At 38.0% G+C, this 25,337-nt stretch overlaps 2 protein-coding genes and 1 long non-coding RNA gene across 4 annotated transcripts; 1 reads left to right on the top strand and 2 right to left on the bottom strand.

The window, feature by feature from the left end:
• Nucleotides 1–11: 11 nt before the first annotated feature.
• LOC111333113 (uncharacterized) lies at nucleotides 12–3,485 on the bottom strand. The gene has a single exon (XM_022938633.2). The coding sequence runs from the start codon at nucleotides 3,206–3,208 to the stop codon at nucleotides 497–499; it is 2,712 nt and encodes a 903-aa protein (XP_022794368.2). The 5' UTR covers nucleotides 3,209–3,485; the 3' UTR covers nucleotides 12–496.
• A 1,332-nt stretch (nucleotides 3,486–4,817) lies between these two features.
• On the top strand, nucleotides 4,818–19,205 carry LOC111333115 (ERO1-like protein beta). 2 transcript variants are annotated; one of them, XM_088763144.1, is made up of 17 exons: nucleotides 4,818–4,991; nucleotides 8,608–8,724; nucleotides 9,624–9,707; nucleotides 10,248–10,277; nucleotides 10,937–11,005; nucleotides 11,330–11,400; nucleotides 11,914–11,987; nucleotides 12,620–12,740; nucleotides 13,216–13,271; nucleotides 13,945–14,037; nucleotides 14,305–14,388; nucleotides 14,552–14,711; nucleotides 15,865–15,931; nucleotides 16,326–16,412; nucleotides 17,429–17,559; nucleotides 17,778–17,828; nucleotides 18,537–18,688. In XM_088763144.1, the coding sequence occupies exons 1-17, from the start codon at nucleotides 4,899–4,901 to the stop codon at nucleotides 18,544–18,546; spliced, it is 1,398 nt and encodes a 465-aa protein (XP_088619270.1). In that variant the 5' UTR covers nucleotides 4,818–4,898; the 3' UTR covers nucleotides 18,547–18,688. The 2 variants fall into 2 exon arrangements, with proteins under 2 accessions (XP_088619270.1, XP_088619271.1); XM_088763145.1 differs by lacking the exon at nucleotides 10,937–11,005 and having other exon boundaries at nucleotides 18,537–19,205.
• LOC148729221 (uncharacterized) lies at nucleotides 18,765–24,239 on the bottom strand. Its single transcript, XR_016002458.1, has 2 exons — nucleotides 21,558–24,239; nucleotides 18,765–21,419 (listed from the first exon to the last, which is right to left on the bottom strand). It is a non-coding gene; the product is annotated as an uncharacterized LOC148729221 (long non-coding RNA).
• Nucleotides 24,240–25,337: the final 1,098 nt, after the last annotated feature.

The following is a 25,337-nucleotide window of genomic DNA, read 5'->3' as shown; positions in this document are numbered from 1 at the left end:
GGGAGGAGAAAACCTATTTTATTTTCTTTTTCTGTTGACTTACAAATAAGAAAGACCTAACTAAATTAATAATTCTCACAAAACATTTCTTGAAAATTTGTGCGTATACGCAATCTATGTTAATCAGTAAATTGACGTAGCTTCTCCACATCCGAACCTTTTTCCTCCTGGTATTATTTCTTCTGTCTGGTTTTTCTTTTTTTTTGTTTGTTTCGGAAAATAATTATTTTGACGGTTCTTCAATATGAATGTATTTTCTTTTTGTTTGCGTCGCGTCATAATATAACAACACAATGATGAGAAAGGTACAGAAGAAAGCTAACATGGTTTCTTATTGTACAGTAGAATAGGTACCGCTAAACTCCAAATGTACAAGAGAACACACATAGAACTTGATGTCATTTTTATACTCATATATTTATATGAATGTATTTTCTTTTTGTTTGCGTCGCGTCATAATATAACAACACAATGATGAGAAAGGCATAGAAGAAAGCTAACATGGTTTCTTATTGTACAGTAGAATAGGTACCGCTAAACTCCAAATGTACAACAGAACACACATAGAACTTGATGTCATTTTTATACTCATGGCTGCCCACGCAATAGATAGCTTGATATTTGAAGCATCCTCTGGAGAATACCAGTTTGTTAACACCATCGTTAAGTGAATTGCAGCTACGAAATACACAAAATGGAAGAACGAGTAGCTATATGGAACCTTCTCGTCGGAAAATTCAAACACGTGTTGGGGAGACTTGTTTTCGTGCAGCGGAGCTTCATTGCCTCGCTCTCCGTCCGGAGACTGTTCCTCGCCGTCTTTGACCTTTCGCTGGCGAAGTCCGACGATGAGCCGAAGTGTAGTCGCAATCAGTTCTCGTAAGGTGACTGTTATTGGCGACACCCGAACGCTAAAATAAATGATAGTAATCACCAACAAGCACAAGTCTAATGAAGCTTGAATGTTAAGGTTGGGTCTCATGTCTGCTTCGGAAACGTACGTTGCAACAGGATTGCATCGCTCGTTAGGATTGTAAGATAGTGCTGACCAAGTCAGGTACACCGAATAAGCTGTCACTACAGAAGACTGTAGTAAGCCGCCATCTTGGACCTTGGGATGGATTGATATAACGGCTGCCACAGCGCAGAGAACCAGGTTAATACTCACAAACATCTTGTTTGTTTTGCATTTATGTGAAGCGCCAAAGAAAACATAGAAGCAGACAACAGCTGCAGCAGAGATTCCATACAGGACAACAGTGCATACAAACACCAAGTGAAACCAGCATCTTTTCCCTGTTTTTTCCATTTTCTGCGCCCAGGTTTTGTTCCAAACTCGCGTGAAATCCACAAGCAGAAACAGCTGAATAATGATAAACACGAACGTGCCTATAAGTCCAAAGTACATCCAAACTTTACTGAATTCCATGGGAATGAAAAAGGTGCAGAGGACAAGACCAAAGAAAAGGCCAAACTTGACAAGCCACAATCCATTATGAATCAAGGCTCGAGGGTCGCTGTAAAATTCGACTGAGTAAAGAATCATTGCGAATAGCAGGAAGAACGCCGCCATTGAAAAGCAAATCCTGTACACTGCTAAGTAGGCCGGATCCATGCTTAAACAATTTCCCATCTTTGTAAGTCTGTTACAGAAATAGGCGTTACTTTCGAGCGCACGTCTCACGACGGGAAGATACATCGCGCAGGACGCTACCGTTCCAGCCAATAGGAAGAAAGTATAGGCGTACCTCGTTGATTTTGATTGGTTCCACCAAGGACACGGTTTAATGAATACGATATAGAGCGCTTTACACGTGAATGTCCCAAGAGATTTCATAATGCCTTGTATGGAGTGAACATCACGGTCGGGAAAGATACATGGAGCAATAAGACTCCATATGTATAGAAATATAAAAACGAAACTTGAAAGTGTTTTTAGTGTGAGTGTAACCCAGTTTACCGCTTCCTCTCCATAATGCGTTTCTCTGGGATTGTACCAGTTTGTTATAATCATCATGACATGAACTGAAAATAATGAAAATACGAAATACAGAGACAAAGAACTGAAGCCTTCGTCGTCTCTAGTAGTCTCTATCCTTCCCCTTGAAACTATACCTCGTCCCAATTTCCTGTAATAGGCCTGTGGTGCCCGCAGACAAGCAAACGCTAGTAAGCAGAAGATTATCAACACATCAGCCACCGAATACAAATTCAAATCAGGCTCGTTTCCAGTCTTAATCGCGTAGTCTCGTTCAGCGTCGCATTCACTTTGTCCATACCTGAGCGAGGCATAGGTCAAATAAGTCGTGTACATGGTCACGAAACTTGTCTGCAGCAATCGCTCTAAATAGGAATCCAAGAATATTGAAAGAATTATGGCTATCCCACACAATACAACGGTTCCTATAAGGAGAAGTAAATTTGTTCTACAGCTGTCGTTTTTGGTGTACAATAAGAACAAGAGAATTACCACAATTGATGATGACAGATACATTGCACTGGCAGATAAAAGTCTTAGAAAGATCCAGAACTTGACTGACGTATTGTCCTCCATCTTTTCCGTAAGAAATTCATTCCAGCCTTTGGCGGCGTCCAGCATAAATACAAATTGTATGAGCGTGTAAAGAAATGATCCAGCCATTCCAAAATACATCCATGCTAATCCAAACCCGCCTTTAGGAATATTTAGTGCGCAAAATATGAGCAACGTAAGGAGGGCAAATTTAGGAATCCAGAATCCGGAATGGACTCTGATGCTGATGTTATGGTTTGTGGAATTGTAGTAGAAAATGACGCATAAAATCAGAAAAAAAGCCGAGGTTGCGAAGAAGATCCGATAAATTAGCGAATATGGCAACATAATTTGACAATTTGTCGATGAAGTGTTATTGCTGGGGGAGCAGAAGATTTTTTCAGCTAGGGTGGTTTTGACGGCAGGATGATATAATCCATAGCACGATACGATAATCAGTATAAAAACTATAAGGTAAAACAAATGAACGGCTGTAAAGTCCTCACTGTCCTTCGGGCCAGGTCCGACCACAGATAAAAGATGAAATGTTTTTGGCAAATAAGTTTCGCCCTTAGAGTTCATCTGTCCATCCTCCAGTTCCGAGCATGTGTTTATTTCTGCATGCCTTTCAGCACTGTCGTTGCTTTTGATACTCTGTTTGATAGGAGATTCTCCCTGTTCCCGTAATTGATCCATGCAAAACGTCTGTATTCGGCAGAAACGTGAGTCCTTTTGATCAGTTCGTGCGTTACAGTTGTATAACGCAAGCTTGTACTTGAGATCACTGATTAAGAACCCAAAGGCAGGCGCATTTGCCCACCGACGATCTGTTCTATCAAGCAAGCAATCTCATGCATTAGGAAACAAATTCAACCCAATTTTTATCTCACGTATGGAAGACAGAGGGACACAATCAGAGCACCAAAAATTGACTCTATATTTTCACACCCAGAGGGTAGATTTTGCTGGCGTCATATTCAAAAGAACACCATTTATATCCTCACCATTTAATATATTTACTTAAAATAACTGCCGATATGAGTGGAAATAAAACTGATCTGTTTTATTTTGACTGGTGGCTGTTTTATGGCCACCTGTTGGTAAGAGGTAAAATAAGTGATGAGAATTCCCCGTTTATCTGGGATTTAACGAAAGTATGATCCGACTAATTACCAGGCCTCCTCTCCAATTCAAGAAAAAAAATTGGTCGAGCATTGCATCTAAAAACTTTAATTTTGGCTGTTCTTTCCACTGTTATATAGAAAGAACCTCTGTTTCAAAAGCCCTTTGTTGGGAGATTTTTACATTGACTTCTGTACCAGTTTGTAGAATTAGGCCGGAGCAGTGCTACCATGATATTCCACCAATCCGTGGAACACTGATAGGATAAGATTTAAAACAGGTTTCTACTCATACTTGCATGCCACACTCAACCGTTACTGAAACCTTTTTCAAGGCTTCTGACCCACAAATCCAACTTTTACGAGAAACTGAATGGCAAGACTTAAGACACCGAAGACCATAGACCACTTTCATAAATGGCTGCCGGATTAGTATTGTTTTGTTTAAATTCAAATTAGCCCTTCTGGCCTCGTTCTCCAGTACAAAATTCAAAAGAATACATAATCTCAAGCGAGGCCAAAAGGGCTAATTTAGATTTAAACAAAAGAATATTAATCTGGCAGCCATTTGTGAAAGTGGTCAATGTCCTGTTGTGTGTCAATATTTACACGTCTGTACCCATCCCCCCTTTCTCCCCTTCGGTCTCACTCTTATCAATTCTTCTCGTTTGACCCGCTACTAAATCCACATCAATTAACTAAAGCCTCAATAAAACAAAGAAACAAGCGAAAAACAAACAAACAAGAACAAACGTGCTATACGAGTTATTCGGAGAAAGTATTGAATAGCAGTCAAATATGCTAAATCTGCATAGTAGTTCTTAATGAGACACACAGATTAAAAAAAAAAAAATCGGAAATCACGACAAGGCAATCTTACTTAAAAGACATTTTAAACAACTGTTTGAAAAAAAAAAATTCCATATCCCAAAACAGAATTTTATCAAAACCCCGGCACTCTAGTTTTTCTCTAAATCAAAACTAAATTACTGATATCCAGAAGCAACTATCAAGCCAAGTTGACCTCTCCCTCGACGAATCAATCATCATTTCGTTTCATTTAAGTTTGTAGAGTTTTGAGAACGGTCATGGTTTGCGACAGCTGATTCATCCGTATAATCTTTGAGCCAATCCCCACCAGCCACATTTTGTAGCGCGGCGAACTCCAAAAGCGCATGCGCAATAAATGCCGCGAACCTCGAAAATTACATTTAATTTCATCGACAACATGTAAATTAGTGTTTGCCAACTAGAATTCTCCAAGGATGAATAGGTATTTTCTATTGAGTTTTTGGTTTTTGGTGTACTTTGTGTCGCCTGGATGGCTTGATTCATCGACAGAGAGATGTTTCTGTGAGGTGAGAACTGTTAGTGGCCGTCAGATACAGGTCAATGTTTGTGTTGCTGTAATTGCTGAAGCGCGCCACCGGCTATCAGAAGCAAGACAGCTGGTTCGCTTGGCTGATTCGTAAATTTTAACTGTACAGCAGAATTTAATACCATATTTAGGCATTTACGTGATCGTATTCAGAGAGAATATTTGTTACGAAGCAAAAATTTGAACCTGTTTTCGGCGAAAAATTGTAGCAATTGTGTTCGTGTAGAAAGTCATGTTTTGGGATTATATTAGATACAGTATGGTGTCACTCTGAAATCACGCGCCATAGCGACGTTCGACTTGTAAACACTTAAAGGTTAAGAGTGGAAAATTATTAAGAGCTGCTATCGAGCATGTAACTGTGTATCTCGAGCTTTTATCGATCGGAAAGTAGTCCAAACCGACGACAGGAAATTTACATGTACATATTCTCAAGGTTCTGTAACCTTCACTCGCAAATATTTTTTTTTCGTCCAAGGGCGGAAAATTTCTCTAACTCCTGCTGTTATTTTGAATCTTTGAAACTTGCATTAAAAAAAGTCAAGACTGTTTTCTTCCTTTTGTTAAGTTTCCTCGTGGCAGATTGCAATTGGTTCAATACTGAATGAACAATTTTAACTTGGTGTTGACTGAAAGCCGGACGTGAAGATTTAGCAGATGTTTTCCTTGACCGTGGTGAATATTCCATTCGCGAACTCTTCAAGACAAACTTTTGCTGAATACATCAACAAATAAAGTATTCCGAAAAGACTTTTCTTGCAAAACTGACCGCAGTTAGATATTTCACAAACTCTTGTCAAATAATATCGACTTGTTCTCACCTCGAGTGGTCTAATGATAATGATGCACACTGCAATCTCCTTGCAAAAAAGTGAGAGAGTCAGCCTTTCGACAAGGTGACATTTTAATTAAAAATTGACAATTCCTTATCAACTCAACAAAAAATAATAAATCGGGTTCTGTTGATTACTTAGTTGCGAATGTATGGGTATATAATTTATTCACATCGCTGTTACAATTGTTGTATTGTCAAACCAAACGTTTGTCAAATTCCTCCATTTCTTTTAAGACCCCTGTGTTTTAGTATTATTTTTTAGATTGAAGTACTAAGTCATTCTTCGGGAGCCTTTTTGTCTGTGTTAACTAGTTTAATTTATTTTACGGATTGCAGTTTTAACCTGAACAAAAATATGTTCATCAAATCCTTGTCAGCTTAAAGAGACCTCAAATGCATGAACATGTTAAGGTGGCTGGTACCAGTTTTCATCTTTTTGATGGTTTGTAACTTTGAAAGAATACAACAAAAGACTGATCAAGGCCAGTTGAACACTTTAACAGGGTTGGATTATATAATCATTGGTTATTCAAACATAGGTGTCATTTCATCACTAGCAGTTTCCATGGCAATGCTATCATATGCTTATTCAGATGCATTTTTAGCTTGTGGCTTAAATAATTCGAAAACTAACCCAGTGACCCTGTGTTTTTTTTCAGTGATTGCATTTGGCACTTGAAAAGGAAAATGTGCAAAAATTTTAAAAAAATTCTACGGAGTGGAATTTCAGAAAATCTAGAAAAAGGCAATTTTCACACCTCACAAATTTCCTTCCATAGAATTTCCTTTTTTTTTTTCTGATGATTCCTTTCGACGTTATTATCATATTGGAACAATAAAAAGAAGGGGTCACCAGACTTGTTTTCATGCAATAGCTTTCGTGAGTTTAGCAATTTCCACGCATGTTCTCGCACATTAAAAAATCTGAATTCTATAAGATCAACATTTGCTTATGATCTGTTCTAGCTACCACTGACAATTGCGTGTACTCGCGCAAGTGCCTACGGTCTGATGTTTACATACGCCTTTAGCAGTAAATTCACCTTTACTGCAAAGAAAATCATTAAACAGCTGTCAAAGACAGCCTCGCGGGTACATCTTAAAAATCCTACACATGACTTCTGGCTACATCATATTATTTTCCTTGAAGTTTCAAAGTCTTCTTTCACTTCAGGTAGATTATCGTTCACTTGAGTTCTCCTTTTTTTGCCGTCGCAAGATTTCAAATTGGTTGAATATTTGTTTTAGATATGAAGTGGAGCAACCTTTACTTCTCCGAAAATCATCTTCTTTATCTTAGTTTCTATCCCCTGCATTCATAGTGGCTGCTCAACACATCAAATACACACTCTTAGGTAAACTCACAAAAGTAGAAAAAAAATCCATGCGCCACCATCTTTGTTTTGAATTTCGTCTTTTGATCTCGCGCTTCTTTCGCATGTTTCTCTTGCGCATCACGCAAGAGTGACCTGTTCTCCGTGTGAGGAAACTGGTACCAGCCACCTTAAATATTTCTTTAAATAGCCAATATTAAGTAAATCATTCCAAGCCTAACTTTATATTTCTAGACATGATGCACCATTGATCAATCATAACTTCATGTATGTTGTATCAAATTTCAAGCACTATTTTCTTCTAATGATTTGAATCCTATATACCAAGAAGAGTACCTTGCATCGGTTGACAATGAAATTTGCAACTGAAGATTTTGGAGCAGAACTCTCTGAACATGTAGATATCTATTTTGATTTAAAAAATGTTAAATAACTCTCTCATGTTTGCACAATATATATCTACATATATAAAAAAGCTGTAAACTTCTGTGGTGAATGAAGATACTAAAACCGATGAAAAATGAGTCTTTTACTTTGCTTTTGCACTACATGTTTCACCGCTGTTGCGGCTCTTCAGGCATAGCAAAGTGTGTTTATTGACTTATTTTAATTATAATTATGTCTATGTATGTATAGATTATAATATAATTGATTAAAAGAGTGAATGTGCAGCTATCATTTCTTCAACCTGTTTATGGCTACTCCTCAAGCAGGAAAATTGCATGTGTGTAGAATAGGGGTGTGTAATGCATGCAGTTATAAGGTATTTCTCAGTGTTCTCCCCTTCAGGCAATAAATGGCAAAATAAATCACTTGCCATACCTCTTATTATTACATGACTCGGGCAGTCAGAGGGCCAATAACTAAAATCAATCAATCAAAATGCTCAATTGCCAGTCAGTATTCTCTCAGTATTGGACCGGGCACTGTCCCGAATGGTCCCGAATGATAGCGCACTTGTGTCCCTTTGAACTTCAGTCGTATAATAAATCTCTTATTAACCAAGCTTGCTTGGGACCGTACTGGAAGAATATCGGCCCTCGGTCTTTTTTGTACGGACTGAGCTGCACTCGGTCCGTACTGTCAAGACCTCGGGCCGATATTCTCCTAGTAGGGCCCTTGCGCTTGGTTAATAAGATATATTATACTGGTCCACCCAAATCACTTGGAATTCTTGAATATGCATCAAGGAAAAGGATTGCTCTACCAATTTGAAAATTCTCTTTACCTGCAGACCACTGCTTAAAATAAGGGAGAATGCTGACTACTACATAAGAAAACTGATTGTTGTTGGGAAGTGTACGAAATCTGATGTCACAGACTGTGCTTGAAACCACACGATATTCTCAAGTTGTTGTTTTATAGAGAGCACACTTATGGAACTGAAAATTATGTTGTCTTCTAATTTAAGCCTTTTTTATGCTTAGTTATCAGGGAAACCAGAAGAATGTTGTTGTGATGTGGAGACCGTAGATAAGTTAAACAGGGAGATTCATCCAGTCATAAGTGAACTGGTCACAAAAAATTTCTTCAAGTTTTTCAGGGTATGTACATGTAACATTGCAAAATTAATATCATGGCTGCACTAGGACTTGAAAGAATTATACAACAGATAATCAGCTAGAAGTTTATTTTAGTAATTGCAGTTCTTAAATAATGCATTCTCATGACTGGGAAGTTCATAAGGTATAAAATCTGCACTCAAGCTTAGTGGCCCATCCAGCTGGAGCCTATGCTGGTTTCTAATAGAATGGAATGGCTGGGAGTAAATATCCTACTCCCCCCTGGATGCTAGTCCATCGCGAGGGTACCCCCCTTTTTGCATTTTATCAGGCTTCCCTGACAATTTTCTACTCTACCCATTCATCGACTCCAAGTCAAGCACACTGACTGTAAGGCGAACTACCACATCGCCAGTAGGACAATAACAAAGGAAATGAGAATTCATGCTTTGCTCTGACAAAGGGTTGAATGGGATTAAATTCTTGTCTTGTGACTTTTGATTCTCAGCAGTAGTTATATCTTACTGAAATTAAAACTGAATGAGACAAATTAGATTCTCCAACAATTTTTTTTATAATTAATCGTAATTTGTATATGTATGGCACTGTTTTAAAAAAGTCCTTACCAACTTAAAATAGGTGCGATAGAATTGGTTGTCATGTCATTTTGAATTCTTAACAATGATTATTCTATGGCAATAAATAATGAATTAGAGAATTAAATTTATTTCTAACATTTCCTTGATTAAAATTTTTGTTGCAAGCACTGTACATGTCAATAACAGTAACATGTTGCAAAATCTGTCAAACATCGGCTCACAATAATTTAGTCATGTGATAATTACCTACTGCTGCTTTAAATGAAACAAAACATATTGTTTGAACTTTCAAAGGAAATTGGAGTACATACTAATTTAACTGTTCATTTATTTTTGTTAAAGGTTAATCTCAACAGACCGTGCCCATTTTGGCCAGATGATGGAGCTTGTGCACTTAGAGACTGCTCTGTATCAGCTTGTAAAGAGGTAAAAGTGCTTGATGCATTGTGTCTCTCTTTGGGAAAACAGGCACCAAATGCTTTTCTGTTTAAACTGCAAAACTGTGTATTATGTGGTTCGTGCAAGCGTTTGAGCAGTTTGCTTATTCGTTAAAAAAAATTTGCATCCGTTTAATGCTTTATCTTAAACATTTAAAACCGTTTGCTTATTCATTTAAAGAAACCTATCCATTTAATGTTCCAGGGAAAAACTTTGAATGCTTTGGCAGTGACTCTATTATCAATTGTGGGTTTGATATCACTTGTAAGAACATGATTACAAGTAACCATGTAGATACTGTAGAACTTTGCAAGTTTAAAACTGAATTACGGAAACACATTTAGAATTATATATGAGGATGGGGAGTATAAGATAATTGTCAAAATTAATGCAGGACACAAATAGATTTTTGCTTTGTCTTGGATGACAACAAAATGAGATCTAAGAATTTATTGCTGTTTTCTACATAAATTTTATTCTTTTGACTGCATGCCTTATTGTTTTGCGACTCTGTTTAATTTTTGCCAGGAGGAACTTCCTGAAGGCATCAAAGCTGAGGTATATGTTTTGATTTTAGCATTGGAGCCACTGCATTATTTTGTATAATGATTTTGGCTGTATACAAGAATTAATGTCTATGCATTAGACAAGCGTTCAATATCCTTCTTCATCTGATCAGTGCAAGCTCTAAAACAATACCATCCAAATATCAAATAATTTTTAGCCATGTCAGTCTCACAAAGAAACAGAGCCTTGGCTGGTACATGGAACTAGAAACTAACTATTTTTATTAGTAAGTGGTAATTGATTAAGGCTAGGACGTAAAAGTAAAAAGTTTGTATACGAGCTTAGTGGCCCATTAGGCCAATGCTTAACTCCGGTTTCTGTAGCATGAAGCGACTAGGAGTATTTCTACTCCCCCCTGGATGGGATGCTAGTCCATTGCAGGGTTACCCCCAGCATTTATACACCTGGGTGAAGAGAAGCACTGTGAGAGTAAAGTGTCTTGCCTAAGAACACAACACAATGTCCTGGCCTGGGCTCAAACCCGTACCACTTGATCGGGAGTCGAGCGCACTAACCATGAGGCCACCGAAAGCTAGGGCATACTCTGCCATTATTAGGGTTACAAATTATTAGCCTGGCTTCCTGTTTCTTTTGTTAGCTTATAAATAACTCTAACTTTCTTCTGGCATTAATCACTTGAAATCTAACAGGGGAGACGTCCAGGTAATGGGAGTTTAAACCGTAAGGGAAGCACACATAAAACACAATCAAACAGTGAGGTAATTTGAATGTTTTCTAAACTTTACATTTACTTACAATTTTTTTCCTCGTCAGTAAGCTATAAAATGCTTGTTGTTTTTTTTCACCTGTCTTCATTTATTTTTTGTTATTTGGTTTAAATTTCATTGTTTTTTAGAAAATAATAGCTTTAAGAAAATTTTTATGACCAATAAGTAAAACTGAATATGTGCAATTTTAGAGCCAATATGTTAACTGTTTGGTTCTTGTTTATTTGCAAACTAAGCACAAAACTGATTCCATTCAGTTTGTATTTTTTTAAGCATATAATATCAGAATCTTTACATTGCCTCAAATTTTAACAGGGTAAGAAAGGTGAAGCCTGCCAGTCTTCAGAAAATGAGACCGTCCTGGGTGAAATTGACAGCACTATCAGGTAAACCATTCATACTTGTACATGTAACACAAATATAAGTTTCCATCATTGATAATTCTCAACTTGTTCAGTAACATGCACTAATACTGACTGAGTGGAGTGGCTGGACAGGACAATGTTTGGCTGGAGGTAACGACATTGAGATCTCTCCGTTAGCTCATCCATACCTCATGATCAAGAGCCAAATACTTTTGTGTTGGGCGCAACCTATGTGTACTTGAAGCTCATTCAATGAGCATTGTTTTCATGGGAACCCTGCTCTTTCTTTCTCTTCCCTTCTTCTTTAAGCTAGTTTCTGGAAGGGTTGTATCACTTTTCATAGACTACAAGCAGTCACTCCTTTTCTGCAAAGTCTGTCACACAAATGAAAAAGAATTAAATAGAAAAAAAGAAAACAGTGTTGTTGCACCTGGCAGAGCTCTGGGATTGAGGGGCACAAAGAGTGCAGTCCCTAAAGCACACTTTTTTTTTATGGAAAGTCTAATATTAAATTCTTTGTGGTGGCTTATTCAGTGATGAAGATAAACAGGCATTTGAAGCATGGCATGCTCACGATGATGCTGAAGATAACTTCTGTGAGTTGGATGGTGAGTTAAGTTTTAATCCAGATTCACAACTTTTTCTCCCTCAAGTTCTGGATATCGGTTCTCCACGCTGTCTGCCTTCAAGTCCCTATAATGTTAGCTCCCTGAATTTGATGTTAAATCAAATGGTATTTTTTACTCTTCTTATCATCGTTTTTCTTGAAAATTGAGTGATGTTGTGAGTTCCTAATGTTGGTCACTTCTGGGGTGAAAGGTCAAATTTGTGAGCTAGTGATCAGAAGCCTCTCTGTTAATTTTTTTATGGGAGGGGAGGGGAGGGGTTGATGGGTAGGCTTTTGTCATCCTAATAGATTCTTTCAGGTATATATTTATTAAAAGTTGTGTTTCAAGTGAAAGACACAAGATTGCCCTTACACTTTGCTTTTCTCAGGGTCAACTTGGTATAACAGAGGCAGGTTTGCTATCCCCCTTAAAATCATTGGATTCTGTTAGCTGTTCCCTTGTTTAGATAAAGTATCAATTTTTTTTTTTTTTTTTTTTTTGGTATAACTTGACTTGATAATCAATTGCTCCCTTTGTTTCAAAATTGCCACGAAATTGATTATTACCATTTTGAAAATACAAATTTAATCATGCTTTGAAATCTCATTGTATTCACTGTAATTGTGTTGTAGATGAGTCATCATCAGGGATGGAGTATGTTGATCTGCTCAGGAACCCTGAGAGATTTACAGGTTATGCAGGATTCTCTGCTCAAAGAGTTTGGAATAATATTTACAAAGAGAATTGTTTCAAGTAAGTGGAATTTACTTCTGTTTTCATCTTGAACCAAGGAGGTATTGTCTTAGTCTCAAATCTGTTGCAGAATCATTGAGATTTCATTGAACAAAAGCATATTTTCTTGTTAAAAGAAAGACAACACTTAGTTACTGTCTGACATAAACTTTCTAAAAACTTGTCAGGGATTATTTAATTTTCTCAAACACTGGAGTTCAACTGTGTATGAAAAAAATGATATTAAAAATTACAACACATTGAATTTTTTCAACCCTTTCAAACTTAACATCTCATTCTTAATTCCCGTTATTGTCTGTCATGCCAGTTCGTATGATATCAGTTCGGATAGTTTGGTATAAATGTACCTTATGATCCCCTGCTTAAAGAGGCATTCTGTCTTGGTGAGTAATGATGCAAGATAAAAGATTAAAAACATTAACGATGCTTGTAAGTGAAACGCGTGCATACTGACTCTTCATAATTCTTATTTCAGACCCACGTCTCCGTATGGGAAGAGTTATGGAGTTGTAACATCCAAAAATGTTGATAGTAAGTGATAATTTAAAGGGTTCTTTTTATTCAGTTAACTCCTGTTTTTACAAACTGAGAATGGAGCAGTGACTGTGTTCCATTTGCTTAAAGGCATTGTAAAAAACAAACAAACAAACAAAAAAAAACTAGAGTAATCCGGAGTAGTAGTATAACGTTAAGAGCGCTTACAATCGAGAGTCGCAAAACCAACACCGAAGTAAAAGCAATGGCCGATCTGAAGAAAACTGAGAAAATACCGTCAAGTGCCAATGAGAACTCAAAGTAAAAACAACCTAGCTGCCTAAAGCGCGGGAAAACGCGGGTGACTAAGTCGTGATTAGTTTTAGTTTTGCATCGGATTGGTTGAGAGAGTGGCGCGAGTTTTCCGAACCGATCACAGAGAGGTAAAGGAAACCAATGCAATCTCGGATTAATTACGGCAGTCAAATGAGAGTGGTACTATCGGAGTAAGAATCCACCCTAAACATAGGAGGGGAAAAATCTGTATTGTGGGTGCAGACACACTTTATTTTGTAGATAATAAAGAGGTGTTGGATACAGGTACATCGCCACTCACCCACGTTTTTATCTTTTTTTTTTTAACTGAGGCTATTTTGGGCATTATCTGAGACAAAAATTACTACGGCGCATATATCGATCTCTAAAAATTACGTGTTTGTGTTACTGATAGAAATGTGTCTGGAAAAGCGAGTGTTCTATCGGATGATGTCAGGCCTCCATGCCAGCATCAATATTCACTTGTCTGCAATTTACCTATTTAAAGGTAAGAATTAACTGCATGTCTAACCGTAGCCTCTTTGTAGCATCAAACGAGCGTCACGATTTTTTGGCGTTGCATGAATGTCATGGACTTTTAGACCTCCTAAACATACGTTTAGCATATAAGGCGATGATAAATTCTCGATACTACCGTATGTATATGTATTGTTTCATAGTCACCTGATACTTTATTGTTTTACAATCATGCAATTTCGACACCGTGCAATCTTTGAAACTCAAACCTCTGTTACCATTTACGATTTTTTGTTAGGTAGTGGTTTCCTGAAACCAAGGTGGGGTGAGAATCTGGAAGAGTTCAGAAGAAGATTTGACCCTGAAACTACAGGCGGTGAAGGTAAATTTTAAAGAAGCTAACTGTTTGAATCATGTCGCTTTTGTTTTAGTGATTTCTAAATTTTGTTTTCAATCTTGGTGATTGTTTTCATCCAAACTAATGTTATATTAAAGGTTTCAACATTGTTTTTTTCTTTCCATGTTTGTTCTGTGGATGATGGCAGGTCCAACATGGCTGAAGAACTTATACTTTGCATACACCGTGGCTCTGAGAGCTATAATTAAAGCAGCTCCATTCTGGGAACAAGAACAGTTTTACACTGGGGATTACGGAGATGACATTGAAGTGCAAGAACTTGTTCAAGTTCTTTTGGCTAAATCCAAGTAAGACTGGCTACGTAGGAACAGGAAAAGTCCATTGAGAAGATACTTGTACAAGTTTATGTAGATGCGCATGTCCGGTTGAGCCCGGTACTTGTGCATGCGCATGCACATGTATCTGTACACGTGCTTATAAGCATACGAAGGGGGGGGGGGGAGAGGTCAACAGCACCCTAGCACCCCTAGCTACGCCCTTGACGTACTAGCGTAAAGAGCGAAGTTATAGTTTATTACTTCTCTCCTCTAAGTCATATATGTTGAAAGAATATATATTGGTCCCCACGTGCTCGCTGTAAAACTCGGAAATTTTAAGTCTTTTGTGAGAACAAGCTTCCTTTTTCTGGGGGAAAACGAAATCATCGCCAGAGAGGAAATGTGTCTCTTTCTCGAGATACCAGACCCATTTCCTGTGAAACAAGACACTGATTTTTGCAATGTAGGATCGAAATTCCTTCTGAGCAAACCATATCCCAAGTGAAAGACTAACATAATTTGCATAGCTTTCATGGATAACGCATGCGATTAAGAATTCACCCTTTACACCTAAACATCAGTATGCATATTCACCATACTCTTCTATACACCTTAACATCAGTATGCATATTCACCATACTCTACTAAACACCTAAACACCAGTATGCATATTCACCATACTCTTCTATACACATTTCTTGAGGTGCTGACTAGGAGAATTTGTTCAACAATCAAGAGCTTGTTTAGGTGGTGATCATTTTATTATTCTCGTGACCTTAATGTGGGGTTCAGGGGAGTTAGTTGAAGGAGACATTATATGCTAGTCTCTCTCAGGGATTTTAGACAGTAGTTCCTTGACCTAAAAGAAATAAAAGAAGGGAACAGTAGGAGGCAGATGTTTATTGGATACCCAAAGATTTGTCAGATTTTTTATGGGAATGACCAAAGTTATCGTTAGGAATAAAACAGCTTATAACCTGTGTAACGGTATTTTCCGTTTTCTTTCACCCAAGTCTTTGCGCGATAACTATTTGACTCGAGCTTCTTCAACTTGGCTAAATTCTTTTCTGATACAAGCTTGAGGTACTACAGAATGGGTAAGAACTGGACATCGTATTCCTGTTGTGGTCTTTTTCTTCAGCTACGACATTCACAATCCCTTCTATCTTGTTGCAACTCATAGAACCTGTCCAAGCACGTTTGATGAAAAGCTCATGTTCAGGAACCCAGCCAGTGCAAATATTCTAAAGGTAAGGTATTCTCCACAACTTAGGCTCCTTTGCTCACTGAAGGGAAGAGCAGCGACTCAGAAAAGTTTGCGTATATATTTCGTAAGTCGCCACTCGTGCTTCCCTTTGATAGAAATAAACAAAAGACCTAATTTGTAATGTGAGCTCATTGTACATGGCGTGAAGCCAAGGAGGGCTGATGCTGTTACGTTCTGGAAATCAAGAATGCCTACAAATATTTTTACGACCAATCATCCTTCGAGTGCCGCAACATGATCTTTAAGTGGGCTGCTAAGTAATTAGGTGAATTAAGTCCATTTTCGTAAGTTCCTCATAATTATTTAAGCAGTGAGATCTGTGTCGATTAAATGTTATTGAAAGTTGCCATTCTTTTCGTTTGTTTATTTCATGGTAGGAAGAGTTCAAGCTTCACTTTAGAAATGTCTCTCGTATCATGGACTGTGTTGGTTGTGACAAGTGCCGGTTGTGGGGCAAGCTTCAGGTTTGTTGTCATTCATTTTTTCTACGTCTTCTTTAAGACCCCGAACTGAAGCAATTCGCGTTTTTGAAGTTTAGTGTGAGAGCTGGAAGTAGACCACACGGGCAACAACATATCTTCATCGCAAGTTCTTTTCCGATTTTTATTGTCCAATCACATTTCAGCATGACCGCACATGCGTAGTCCTTGTTTGGGGTATTAGTGACGTGTAAATAAAGCGTTCGGAAAGTCTTTAACTTCATACAAAAGCTGGCGACAACTTTGAGATGACACAATTCTCTAGAAAAATGAAACGAAAACAGCTCGGAAAACGAATGTCCACGTCAATCTCAAAGTCAAGTTCTGGGCTTTAAACACCATTGGCTAATTTAACTTTTCGTGCTTCCCACGTGAGCACAAAAGAGCACATCGGTCAAACGTCTGCGCAGTGCAAATGTTGTAATGAGTAGTGGCGCGTTTTCGGAGTGTCGAAACCAAGTTGTTTTACACAAGTCACAAACAACTACACAATCTAATAGGTCATGGTGTTTCAGAAGAGTATATTTTTTTTGTTTATGCTCGAAACAAAATGGTAGATCAACAGAATACCTGTAATTGTATTAGCTTTGTGTACGAAAGTTTCGAGTTTTCCTTTTCCCTACTTTTGTTCCCTTTTACAGATCTATATGAACGTTTCAATTTTCTGTGGCACATTTTGCGAGACAGCGGTTGTTTGTAATGTTTTCCTTAGAAATTTTGCGCGGGAAATTGGAGCGCGGGCGGCTAAAATTGATTCCCCCGCACATGGCCGACGTTTGACTTCTGTGTTGCACAAAAGAAACATACAGAGGGAAGGAGAGAAGGTGATAGTTTGAAATTTCTCAAGAAGCTGAAGAAAATTTTAACAGGAAAGTTGCTTTGTGATGAAATTAGAGGGTAACCTACAACGCTGGCAAACGTTTGCATTTCTTGTCTTTTCTTAACTTTATTCAAACAGAGAGTTTTGATTAAACGTGGTCTTTTCTTTTGGTCTGCCGTAGGTTCAAGGCCTGGGAACCGCCTTGAAAATCCTGTTCTCTGGTCACGAGTTTGACGACGGAAAGTTTGACAAGAACAGTCATTTTCACCTGAAGAGAACAGAAATCGTCAGTTTATTTAACGCCTTTGGAAGGTATGATAAAGATTTACGTATTTCCGAGATTGTTATCTTTGACATGTTTAAATCTCCGACTTCAGTCATTGTCAAAGAAAGGAGAGCCAAAAAAGGTGGGCGTTTGGAGATTGAGATCCGGCTAAATTGTTTACTCTTTCCACTATTTTCTGTCCATCAAAAAGTGGCTTATCAAAAGTGCTTGCGGTAATGTTTTTAATCCTCTTTACTTTTAACAGGTTATCCAGTAGTATTAACTATTTACAGAAATTTAAATCAATGGAACACGGGTAAGACCGATTTTTAGACCGATTCTAAAACCGATTCTTTTATACTTCCACATCCAATTGTTTTGTCTCCTCTTTGTCTTGTGCTTTTCAAGCACTCTTGCAATCACACGTTTTTATGTTTCGAATGCAATCAATTTAATCACGATGGCTAGAGAGAGTTTTTAAGGAGTCAATATAAATCAATCAAAGCGCAAGAAAACGTTGGTAAGCACGTCGCGATTGGTATTGGTTTTGTTTGCGGTTCAGTGGGAAAGATACCAGGCCGCTTGAGCAACGCGAGCTCCTGGCACTGATAATCGTTAGTGCCAGATCCCCCGGCCAACTACTCCCCGACTTGTCTCAAGTCTTCCCGTGAGCGGAGAAACGCGCGTCTTGCATTGCTAATAATGAAGGTCTGCTCTTACCCAGACTCTTATCAGTATTTCATCGTTCATATTTCTTTTAATTTTAATTAGAGTTTCATTCATTTTTTTGTTTCATTTCGCACTGTGATTAGTCCTGAAAATTTGCAGCACCTCTCAACCAGAACGAGGCTTGACCAATCGCACTTCCCCAGCTTGAGACCGTTTGCAAATTTGGCTTCGAATTCTCATTGGCTATTTCTTACCTTTCGCCTTTTTCTGATTGGCTGTTGTAACCTGACTTGGGTTTGGGTTGTAGCGCTCCATTATTTTTATCTCATTTGTGTTATTTCCCTTGAACTGACAGGCACAGATAGCAGCGATTTGACGAGGGACTGGTAACTTGAGACATTCGCTTGTTCAGCACAGTTTCCTCTCGGCCAAAGAGACAGGAGCAAAAGTGAAACAGTTAAAAAAAAAAAAAAAAAAGCAAAAAAAGCGGAAAGTTTTAACCCACTTTTACAAATGCATACAAAACTTGGATTAAAAAGTCATTTTGCTGGCAGTCGTTGCTAGCCTACAATTTTTTTTTGTGGGAAAAAAAAAACCCTTTACTGTGAATATTTCGTTGTTGGCTTATATCAGGCTATAGGTTTGTAATTTAAAGAGAACTTCTATCGTTTGGTTAATATAAGTACCATCGAAACTACAATTTTTTAAAGTTTTAAAGCGTTTTGAAGTTCTTGTCATCAGTCGCGTGACTGGTTCGTTGATCAAAGAAGAGCAACTTAAACTGAAAATTTATGAATTTGATATATGAATGTGCTGTTTTAAATTCCTTTTGTTTTCTAACAGTACCTTAGGAGAATTTCATTGCTGTACAGTTTATGCAGTTTATTGGTTAATTTTCAATGTAATGCCATCTGAAGGCTTTCTTGATGAAAGTGGCAACCACCTATAGTGATTTGTTAAGTAGACGTATTTTTGTAAATTTAGTCTGCAATTAATAAAACACTTACAAACACTTTATTAGAAATCGTTTGTGTTCATTCTCTTAGAACCAAGCAAACGTTTTCCTGTGCTTTTCCCAATACTTTCTCCAATTATTTCCCGCCCCTAGCCCCTCAGGGAGCGGTCATTTCTTCTATTCTGTCGTCAAAGAAAACTGACCATCGGCAAAGCCTTCCATGAAGGAAAGAAGTAAGTTCATTTTCAATAATGTAAAGTTTGTTGTCCGAGCGAGGAATGGAGAAAGTGAAAGTAAAAATTTAAAGCGATTACCGCTCACAAGTTAGTATTGTCGATCAGCAGTCCTGTGTTTGAAGCAATGTTTTATGATGAGTTGGCGGAGACTATTGAACGGCCTGACTGGGATTACGAGAGTCTTAAAATTTAAGATCCCATTGATGGCAAGTTCCCCGCAGTTCAATGAGTAGAGCATTGTACCGCAAAAGCGGCCCCAGACAGGATGGAGATCCTGTTCCGGGGAATTGTCGTTAACTGTGTGATTTCTTTTTCAACCTTTTTTTCCTTTGAACGGTTTGTTTCGTTTCCAATAATCCAAGCTTACGTCTACTTTTTTTTAACTTTGGCGAATTTCCTAGTTGTCATCTTTTTATCCGTTTTTTTTTTTTTTAAGAACACGAGAGACTGAGTTTAAGTTAGAAGAACACGTGGAATGGAGTCGGCAATGGCATTGATTCAGTGGAGGTTCCTGATACGCTCGCTTTGAGGGCGTGGAAACAAAAATCTTGTTGAAATTGTGGCGTACTCATCAGCGATTGGTTGTTTTCCGTATTCCATATTCATGTAAATTCTTACGTTTTTTCAAACCAAACAGTCCGTGCACGGGTGAAGACGTGTTACTGTGAAAACAATTTGTACCATACTTGATGTTGGAATGGGACTGAAACTTAAAAGATGTAGGGCGAGCATTGCTCTTTTTTGTTCCAGTTTAATGCCCGGTTATAGAGGAGGAAAATGCAAGGTTTCTGAAGAAGAGCGCTTTCGGTTTGTCTTTGACTCGGAGCTTTTGACTCAAAGACCGATGCTCATTTCGTTCACTTCGTTCAAGCAAACACTGCCGGGTCACTAGTTGTAACTATTACTGTGTTATGCAGCCGAGTGCATTTGGAGTTTTGTAATTGTATTTCTAGAATAACCTTCGTGTTACTACTAAGAGGATCGTTCGTGCATCCCAAGCCACGGAAGCTCGCTATGCTCGCCGTTGTATACGCAGTTGTAACTGGAATATTTGTTAAAGCTAAGAACTTGTCGACCGGCTTAAATTGTTTTTTCATTTCTCTTCAGATAAGACCAACTTTATGAAGAAGACTAGGTTTTCTCATCTCTCTTCAGAGAAGACCAAGTTTATGAAGAAGACTAGGGAACAAGGAATTCAAGAAGACAAATTGGAATCACTGAATCAAGCGAATACTCTGCCAAGATAAGAACTCTATAACGCTTCTTATGGTTGTAGTGAAAATGGTGGGTCAGTCTAAGTGGCAAGATTTTCGTATAACCCCATACTGAATTATGCATGCAATTTTTGGCCAAAGGAAAGCAGAGACAAAACAACAAATTACCTTTGGGACTACGGCTGTTTTTGATTGGTATGGGGTTCTACGGAAATCTTTCCATGGCAGCCACGAATTGAGTGATGTTTTAGGATGGCACTGTAAGACTAACTATATTTTGAAGACAAGCTCAGAATGTTACATAAAAGCAAAGATCGTCCTTTTATAATACTAACAGCGGACAAATGATAATTCAAACCGATTGGCGCCTTTCACATCAATGCACAATTTCGCCACACTCAGCATCGAATTATTTTGGTTCTGGAAATGTTTCGTGTTGAAAAAATATTCAAATTTCTAACCGATCAAAACTTTGTCAGTGCCACCTTGAAATATTCACACCTTCTATTAATTAATCGTGCAATGAACAAGAGAACAATGGTAGTAAAAAAGTATTCTTTCGTTAGCGTGAAACGAAAGCTTTTTCCTTCGCTTTTACTGAGATGACGATACCTTGACCGCTGCACACAATGACGAATGTAACGAACAAAACACTGACGTGAAGTTCTAAAGGAAATTTTAAGATCTAACAATGACTTTTCTAGACCGTAAACAAAATCCGAATACCAGCGTACAGATTTTCTATACACCTCATTCTACCGTCACGTCACAAAAAGATACCACAGTTTGGATATAACGAGACAAGTACAACTGGTTCGCAAGGCATCATGGACCTGAACGAACAAAAAACACGATATTGCGATTTTTATCTGAAATATGACAACAACATCATTCACGTTCGACGCCAGTGATATAATTATACTGAACTTACTGAAACGAACGTTAAATCGACAAGACTGCTGCGACCATACCTTTGATAGAGAACACTTCCAAACCATCTGGCTGATTCCACATCTTTACAAAGTACATGACATAGAATGGTCAATAAACCCAGACAGATTGGTTTACTTTAACAAGTGTTCAATTGCTAAGCTTTCCACATCGTGAAACTAGCTGTAACTATAACAAGACTGTCGGAACACAAACAGATGAGGAGAAATGGCGAGATCACTGACGTACAAACCGCACTATTGCATGGCACACTGCCAAATGTTTAGCCTAAATTCTGAGACAATTTCTTAACGGCTGACTTGTAGAGGTGGTTTATTTCCAAGGACAGCCTCTTCTCAACAGATGTCATCAGAATACTAACACGCTACAAGAACAATCATTTTCGACATAGAGATGACAAAGGAAACGAAATGAACAATATCACGGTCGAATATATCGACCGTGCTGTTTCTTGCACTTGACCACATCACGAGAACACTGACCCCTCAGTAAGAATTTTGACAATTTTTCACTGTTATTCACAGTCAACGTTAAAAGTAATGAATAGCTAATCGCGACTTGATTAAAAAAAAACTGTGATCCGTTTAGATGAAAAACCTAACGCCAAAATTCTCTTGTCGTTTTGCAAGTATTGTGTACAAAACTTTAATGTCTGGTTCAAAGAATTCTAAGAAATATTCATTTGCAAATATACAGACCGCAGCATTGACCATGTTTACTGAGACGAAAAACTTACTTTAAAACTCGAAAGCGCCACATTACGACATCAAGCCCTATTTAATTAATTGGTTATAGTTCTAAGAAACACTGAAAGCAGTTATTTCCCATCAGAGATAGTTCTGTCGTATTCAACCGAAAAAGGTCGAAGCTGTGTTCAATTTAATTTGTCTTAAAACAAGTTTCAGGAGAAGGAAATGTTTTTATTACGAATTCAATTCTTGCCTGTAATTTACAGCGAACTCTGTAGAAAGTTAAAGAGTATCTATCTACTTTCATGTCGTTTTTGGAAAAAATTAAGTCGTCAGAATGTTGAAAACGGGAAGTAAATTAATTTTCATCCGTTTTAAACAATTTTTTTGTAATTCGAACAAATCAATCTTAAATCACCCTACGAACATCAACGGTTATCATCGGCTATGAGTTTTTTGTTTCTTAGAAATTTCTTGCACGTACGACAAATGTGAATAGAGCTCTCCTCTTTCGGTCTGTATAGCGTATTAGAGAAGTTCTTTGTAAGAGTGTCGGTAAAATTGCGCGCAAAATGAGTTTACTTGTGAATTATTCCTTGTACCAGCCATTGGGTTTTATCACCGTAGTTGTAATGTAAAAAGACCTTTTTCAGCCAACAATTATTGAAACAAAGGACTGGCAGAAATTTTAAAGTTTGAACGCTGAATTGATGATTTTATCGGTGAAAAACAAGTTTTATCGACTACGATCTTGACAAAATTACTTGAAAATAAACGTGGAGCCAAGAAAAAGTACAGCTATCTTGGTTCATAAGGAGATTAGGAAAATAAAAACACTTGAAGATCATTTTGGTTGCAAATTCCGATTAATTTTCGTTGAATTTGTCCTGAGCAAGTAAGAAAAATGTAATCAGTGGCTGAAAAAGATCTTTTTCTGGGGCAACATGGCAAGCTTTAAAGTATTCAGTATAGCTTGCCATGTTGAATATAAATAGCGTAGAAGTTTTCATATCATCTTGTGCAAAAAATATTAAGACCAAAATGATTCTTAGAGAGGATCGTTACTTGAAAAATTGAACTTTATAACGAACTGGCAAAAACCAACGATAAAAACCGACGTTTCGGTGTCATCATGACGCCATTGTCAAGGAGAAATAAAAAAATACACAGTTTGTGGCAAGGTATAACACTAAATTAGCATAAATATGTTGGGAGCTAATTAAACAAATACTTTTGCGCGAATTGAATCGCTTTGCACGTTCAGAGTGGGTTTTAGGTCTCTGATGAAAAGCATTTCGTTCACCAAACAATCGTACTTGTTACTACACTTTTTCAGAATGCTAAAACGTTTCAGTAGGTCTTTCGGGACTTCGCTGTGCCGTTCGTGGTAGTGTTTATATATTGAAGATGCCTTTCGTTTATGTCCATCCACGTATGTGTCTGTAAGTGTCCGCGTGTATAGCCCACATAACCCGCATCACACAGGTCACATTGTAATTGATAAACGACGCGTTGTTGGTTGACGATCTGTGGCTTGATTTCTCGTACTTAAAGATCTTGGCCAACTTTGCGACTAACAAATACTGGCTATACACAAAATAGTCAGTGCAGTGTTTCAACGACTGACTCTGGAAAGCTGGTTTACTAACTTAGAACAGACTCCCCTAAACAGATGTCAACAACTACCCGCCCCATACAAACGACTCATTCACGACATAAACATCACAAACGACCGAAAAAGAACAACCTAGCTTTACCGACAGACCGAAACAGACCAATCACGATCGACTTACGTCACTTGAGTCTTACAGCCAATAACATCACGGCAAAACCAACCGATCATTTCACACGAACTGGAATAAGAACATTCTACTGACAACAATCATTCACTTGACTCTGATGATGACTTCCGCACAGGTTGTCGAAACGTCAGTCACTGCCACCGACAACAGTCCTTCTCAGGACTACACTCACCCGGACGATCAGACTACACCTTCACATGTTACCCCCGGGTTCAAACCATTTACTGCATTGTGAGTAGTATTGAACCAATTGTTCGAAAAGGCTCTGTTAACCAAAATCTCTATGGTTTCGTCCAAAGGCACGTTTGAGAATAACGAGAAGACATCATACGAAACCAAGATTTCACCCTTGTTGATCTTTAGCTCGTGAATCTCTTTTGTGAAATCAGAATTATCAGTAACTGTATACTGATTAAGGGACAAGGGCTTCAATTTCTCGTCGAGCCATTTAGCAAGGGGAAAGTTGTACGTGTCGGTGGCTGATAATATAGGCTTCATAGCCAATTGTTCTTTGTGGGTTTTTGGCAACCCATATAAATGTGCCAATCTGGAAGCTGTAGGGCTCACGGAATCTGCAATGGTCTTCGGTAGATTCTGGTAAATTCTGGTAGATTCTGGTAAATTCTACCATTAACACCTTCTTACAATCAAGAATTGTTGGTAAGCAGCCCACACAGACGCCCAAAGAACCAATATTCATTGTTCGTGTGGTCATACCTTTCAAAGATCAGGAATCAGCAAATTATGTTAACAAAGAACTCAAGAATCTTAGTATGAAGGTGCAGACAACTGTCCAGCCAGTATTTGTTAGCCGCAAAGTTGGCCAAGATCTTAAAGTACGAGAAATCAAGCCACAGATCGTCAACCAACAACGCGTCGTTTATCAATTTCAATGTGACCTGTGTGATGCGGGTTATGTGGGCTATATACGCGGACACTTACACACACGCGTGGATGGACATAAACGAAAGGCATCTTCAATATATAAACACTACCACGAACGGCACAGCGAAGTCCCGAAAGACCTACTGAAACGTTTTAGCATTCTGAAAAAGTGTAGTAACAAGTTCGATTGTTTGGTGAACGAAATGCTTTTCATCAGAGACCTAAAACCCACTCTGAACGTGCAAAGCGATTCAATTTGCGCAAAAGTATTTGTTTAATTAGCTCCTAACATATTTATGCTAATTTAGTGTTATACCTTGCCACAAACTGTGTATTTTTTTATTTCTCCTTCACAATGAATTCATGATGACACCGAAACGTCAGTTTTTATCTTTGGTTTTTGCCAGTCTTTGCATTTCCAAAT

Source organism: Stylophora pistillata, chromosome 6 (genome assembly GCF_964205215.1).
Source record: "Stylophora pistillata chromosome 6, jaStyPist1.2, whole genome shotgun sequence".
NCBI lineage: Eukaryota > Metazoa > Cnidaria > Anthozoa > Scleractinia > Pocilloporidae > Stylophora > Stylophora pistillata.
Note: the sequence above shows the minus strand (reverse complement) of the source record. Positions and strands in the feature narration are given on the sequence as shown.

Bases quoted from the DNA above. Each gene is read 5' to 3' on its own strand.
- LOC111333113 (XM_022938633.2), bottom strand. From the start codon at position 3,208: ATGGATCAATTACGGGAACAGGGAGAATCTCCTATCAAACAGAGTATC.
- LOC111333115 (XM_088763144.1), top strand. From the start codon at position 4,899: ATGAATAGGTATTTTCTATTGAGTTTTTGGTTTTTGGTGTACTTTGTG. The intron at 11,401-11,913 runs GTAAACCATTCA...TGGCTTATTCAG, and splicing joins GAAATTGACAGCACTATCAG to TGATGAAGATAAACAGGCAT. The intron at 15,932-16,325 runs GTAAGGTATTCT...ATTTCATGGTAG, and splicing joins CCAGTGCAAATATTCTAAAG to GAAGAGTTCAAGCTTCACTT.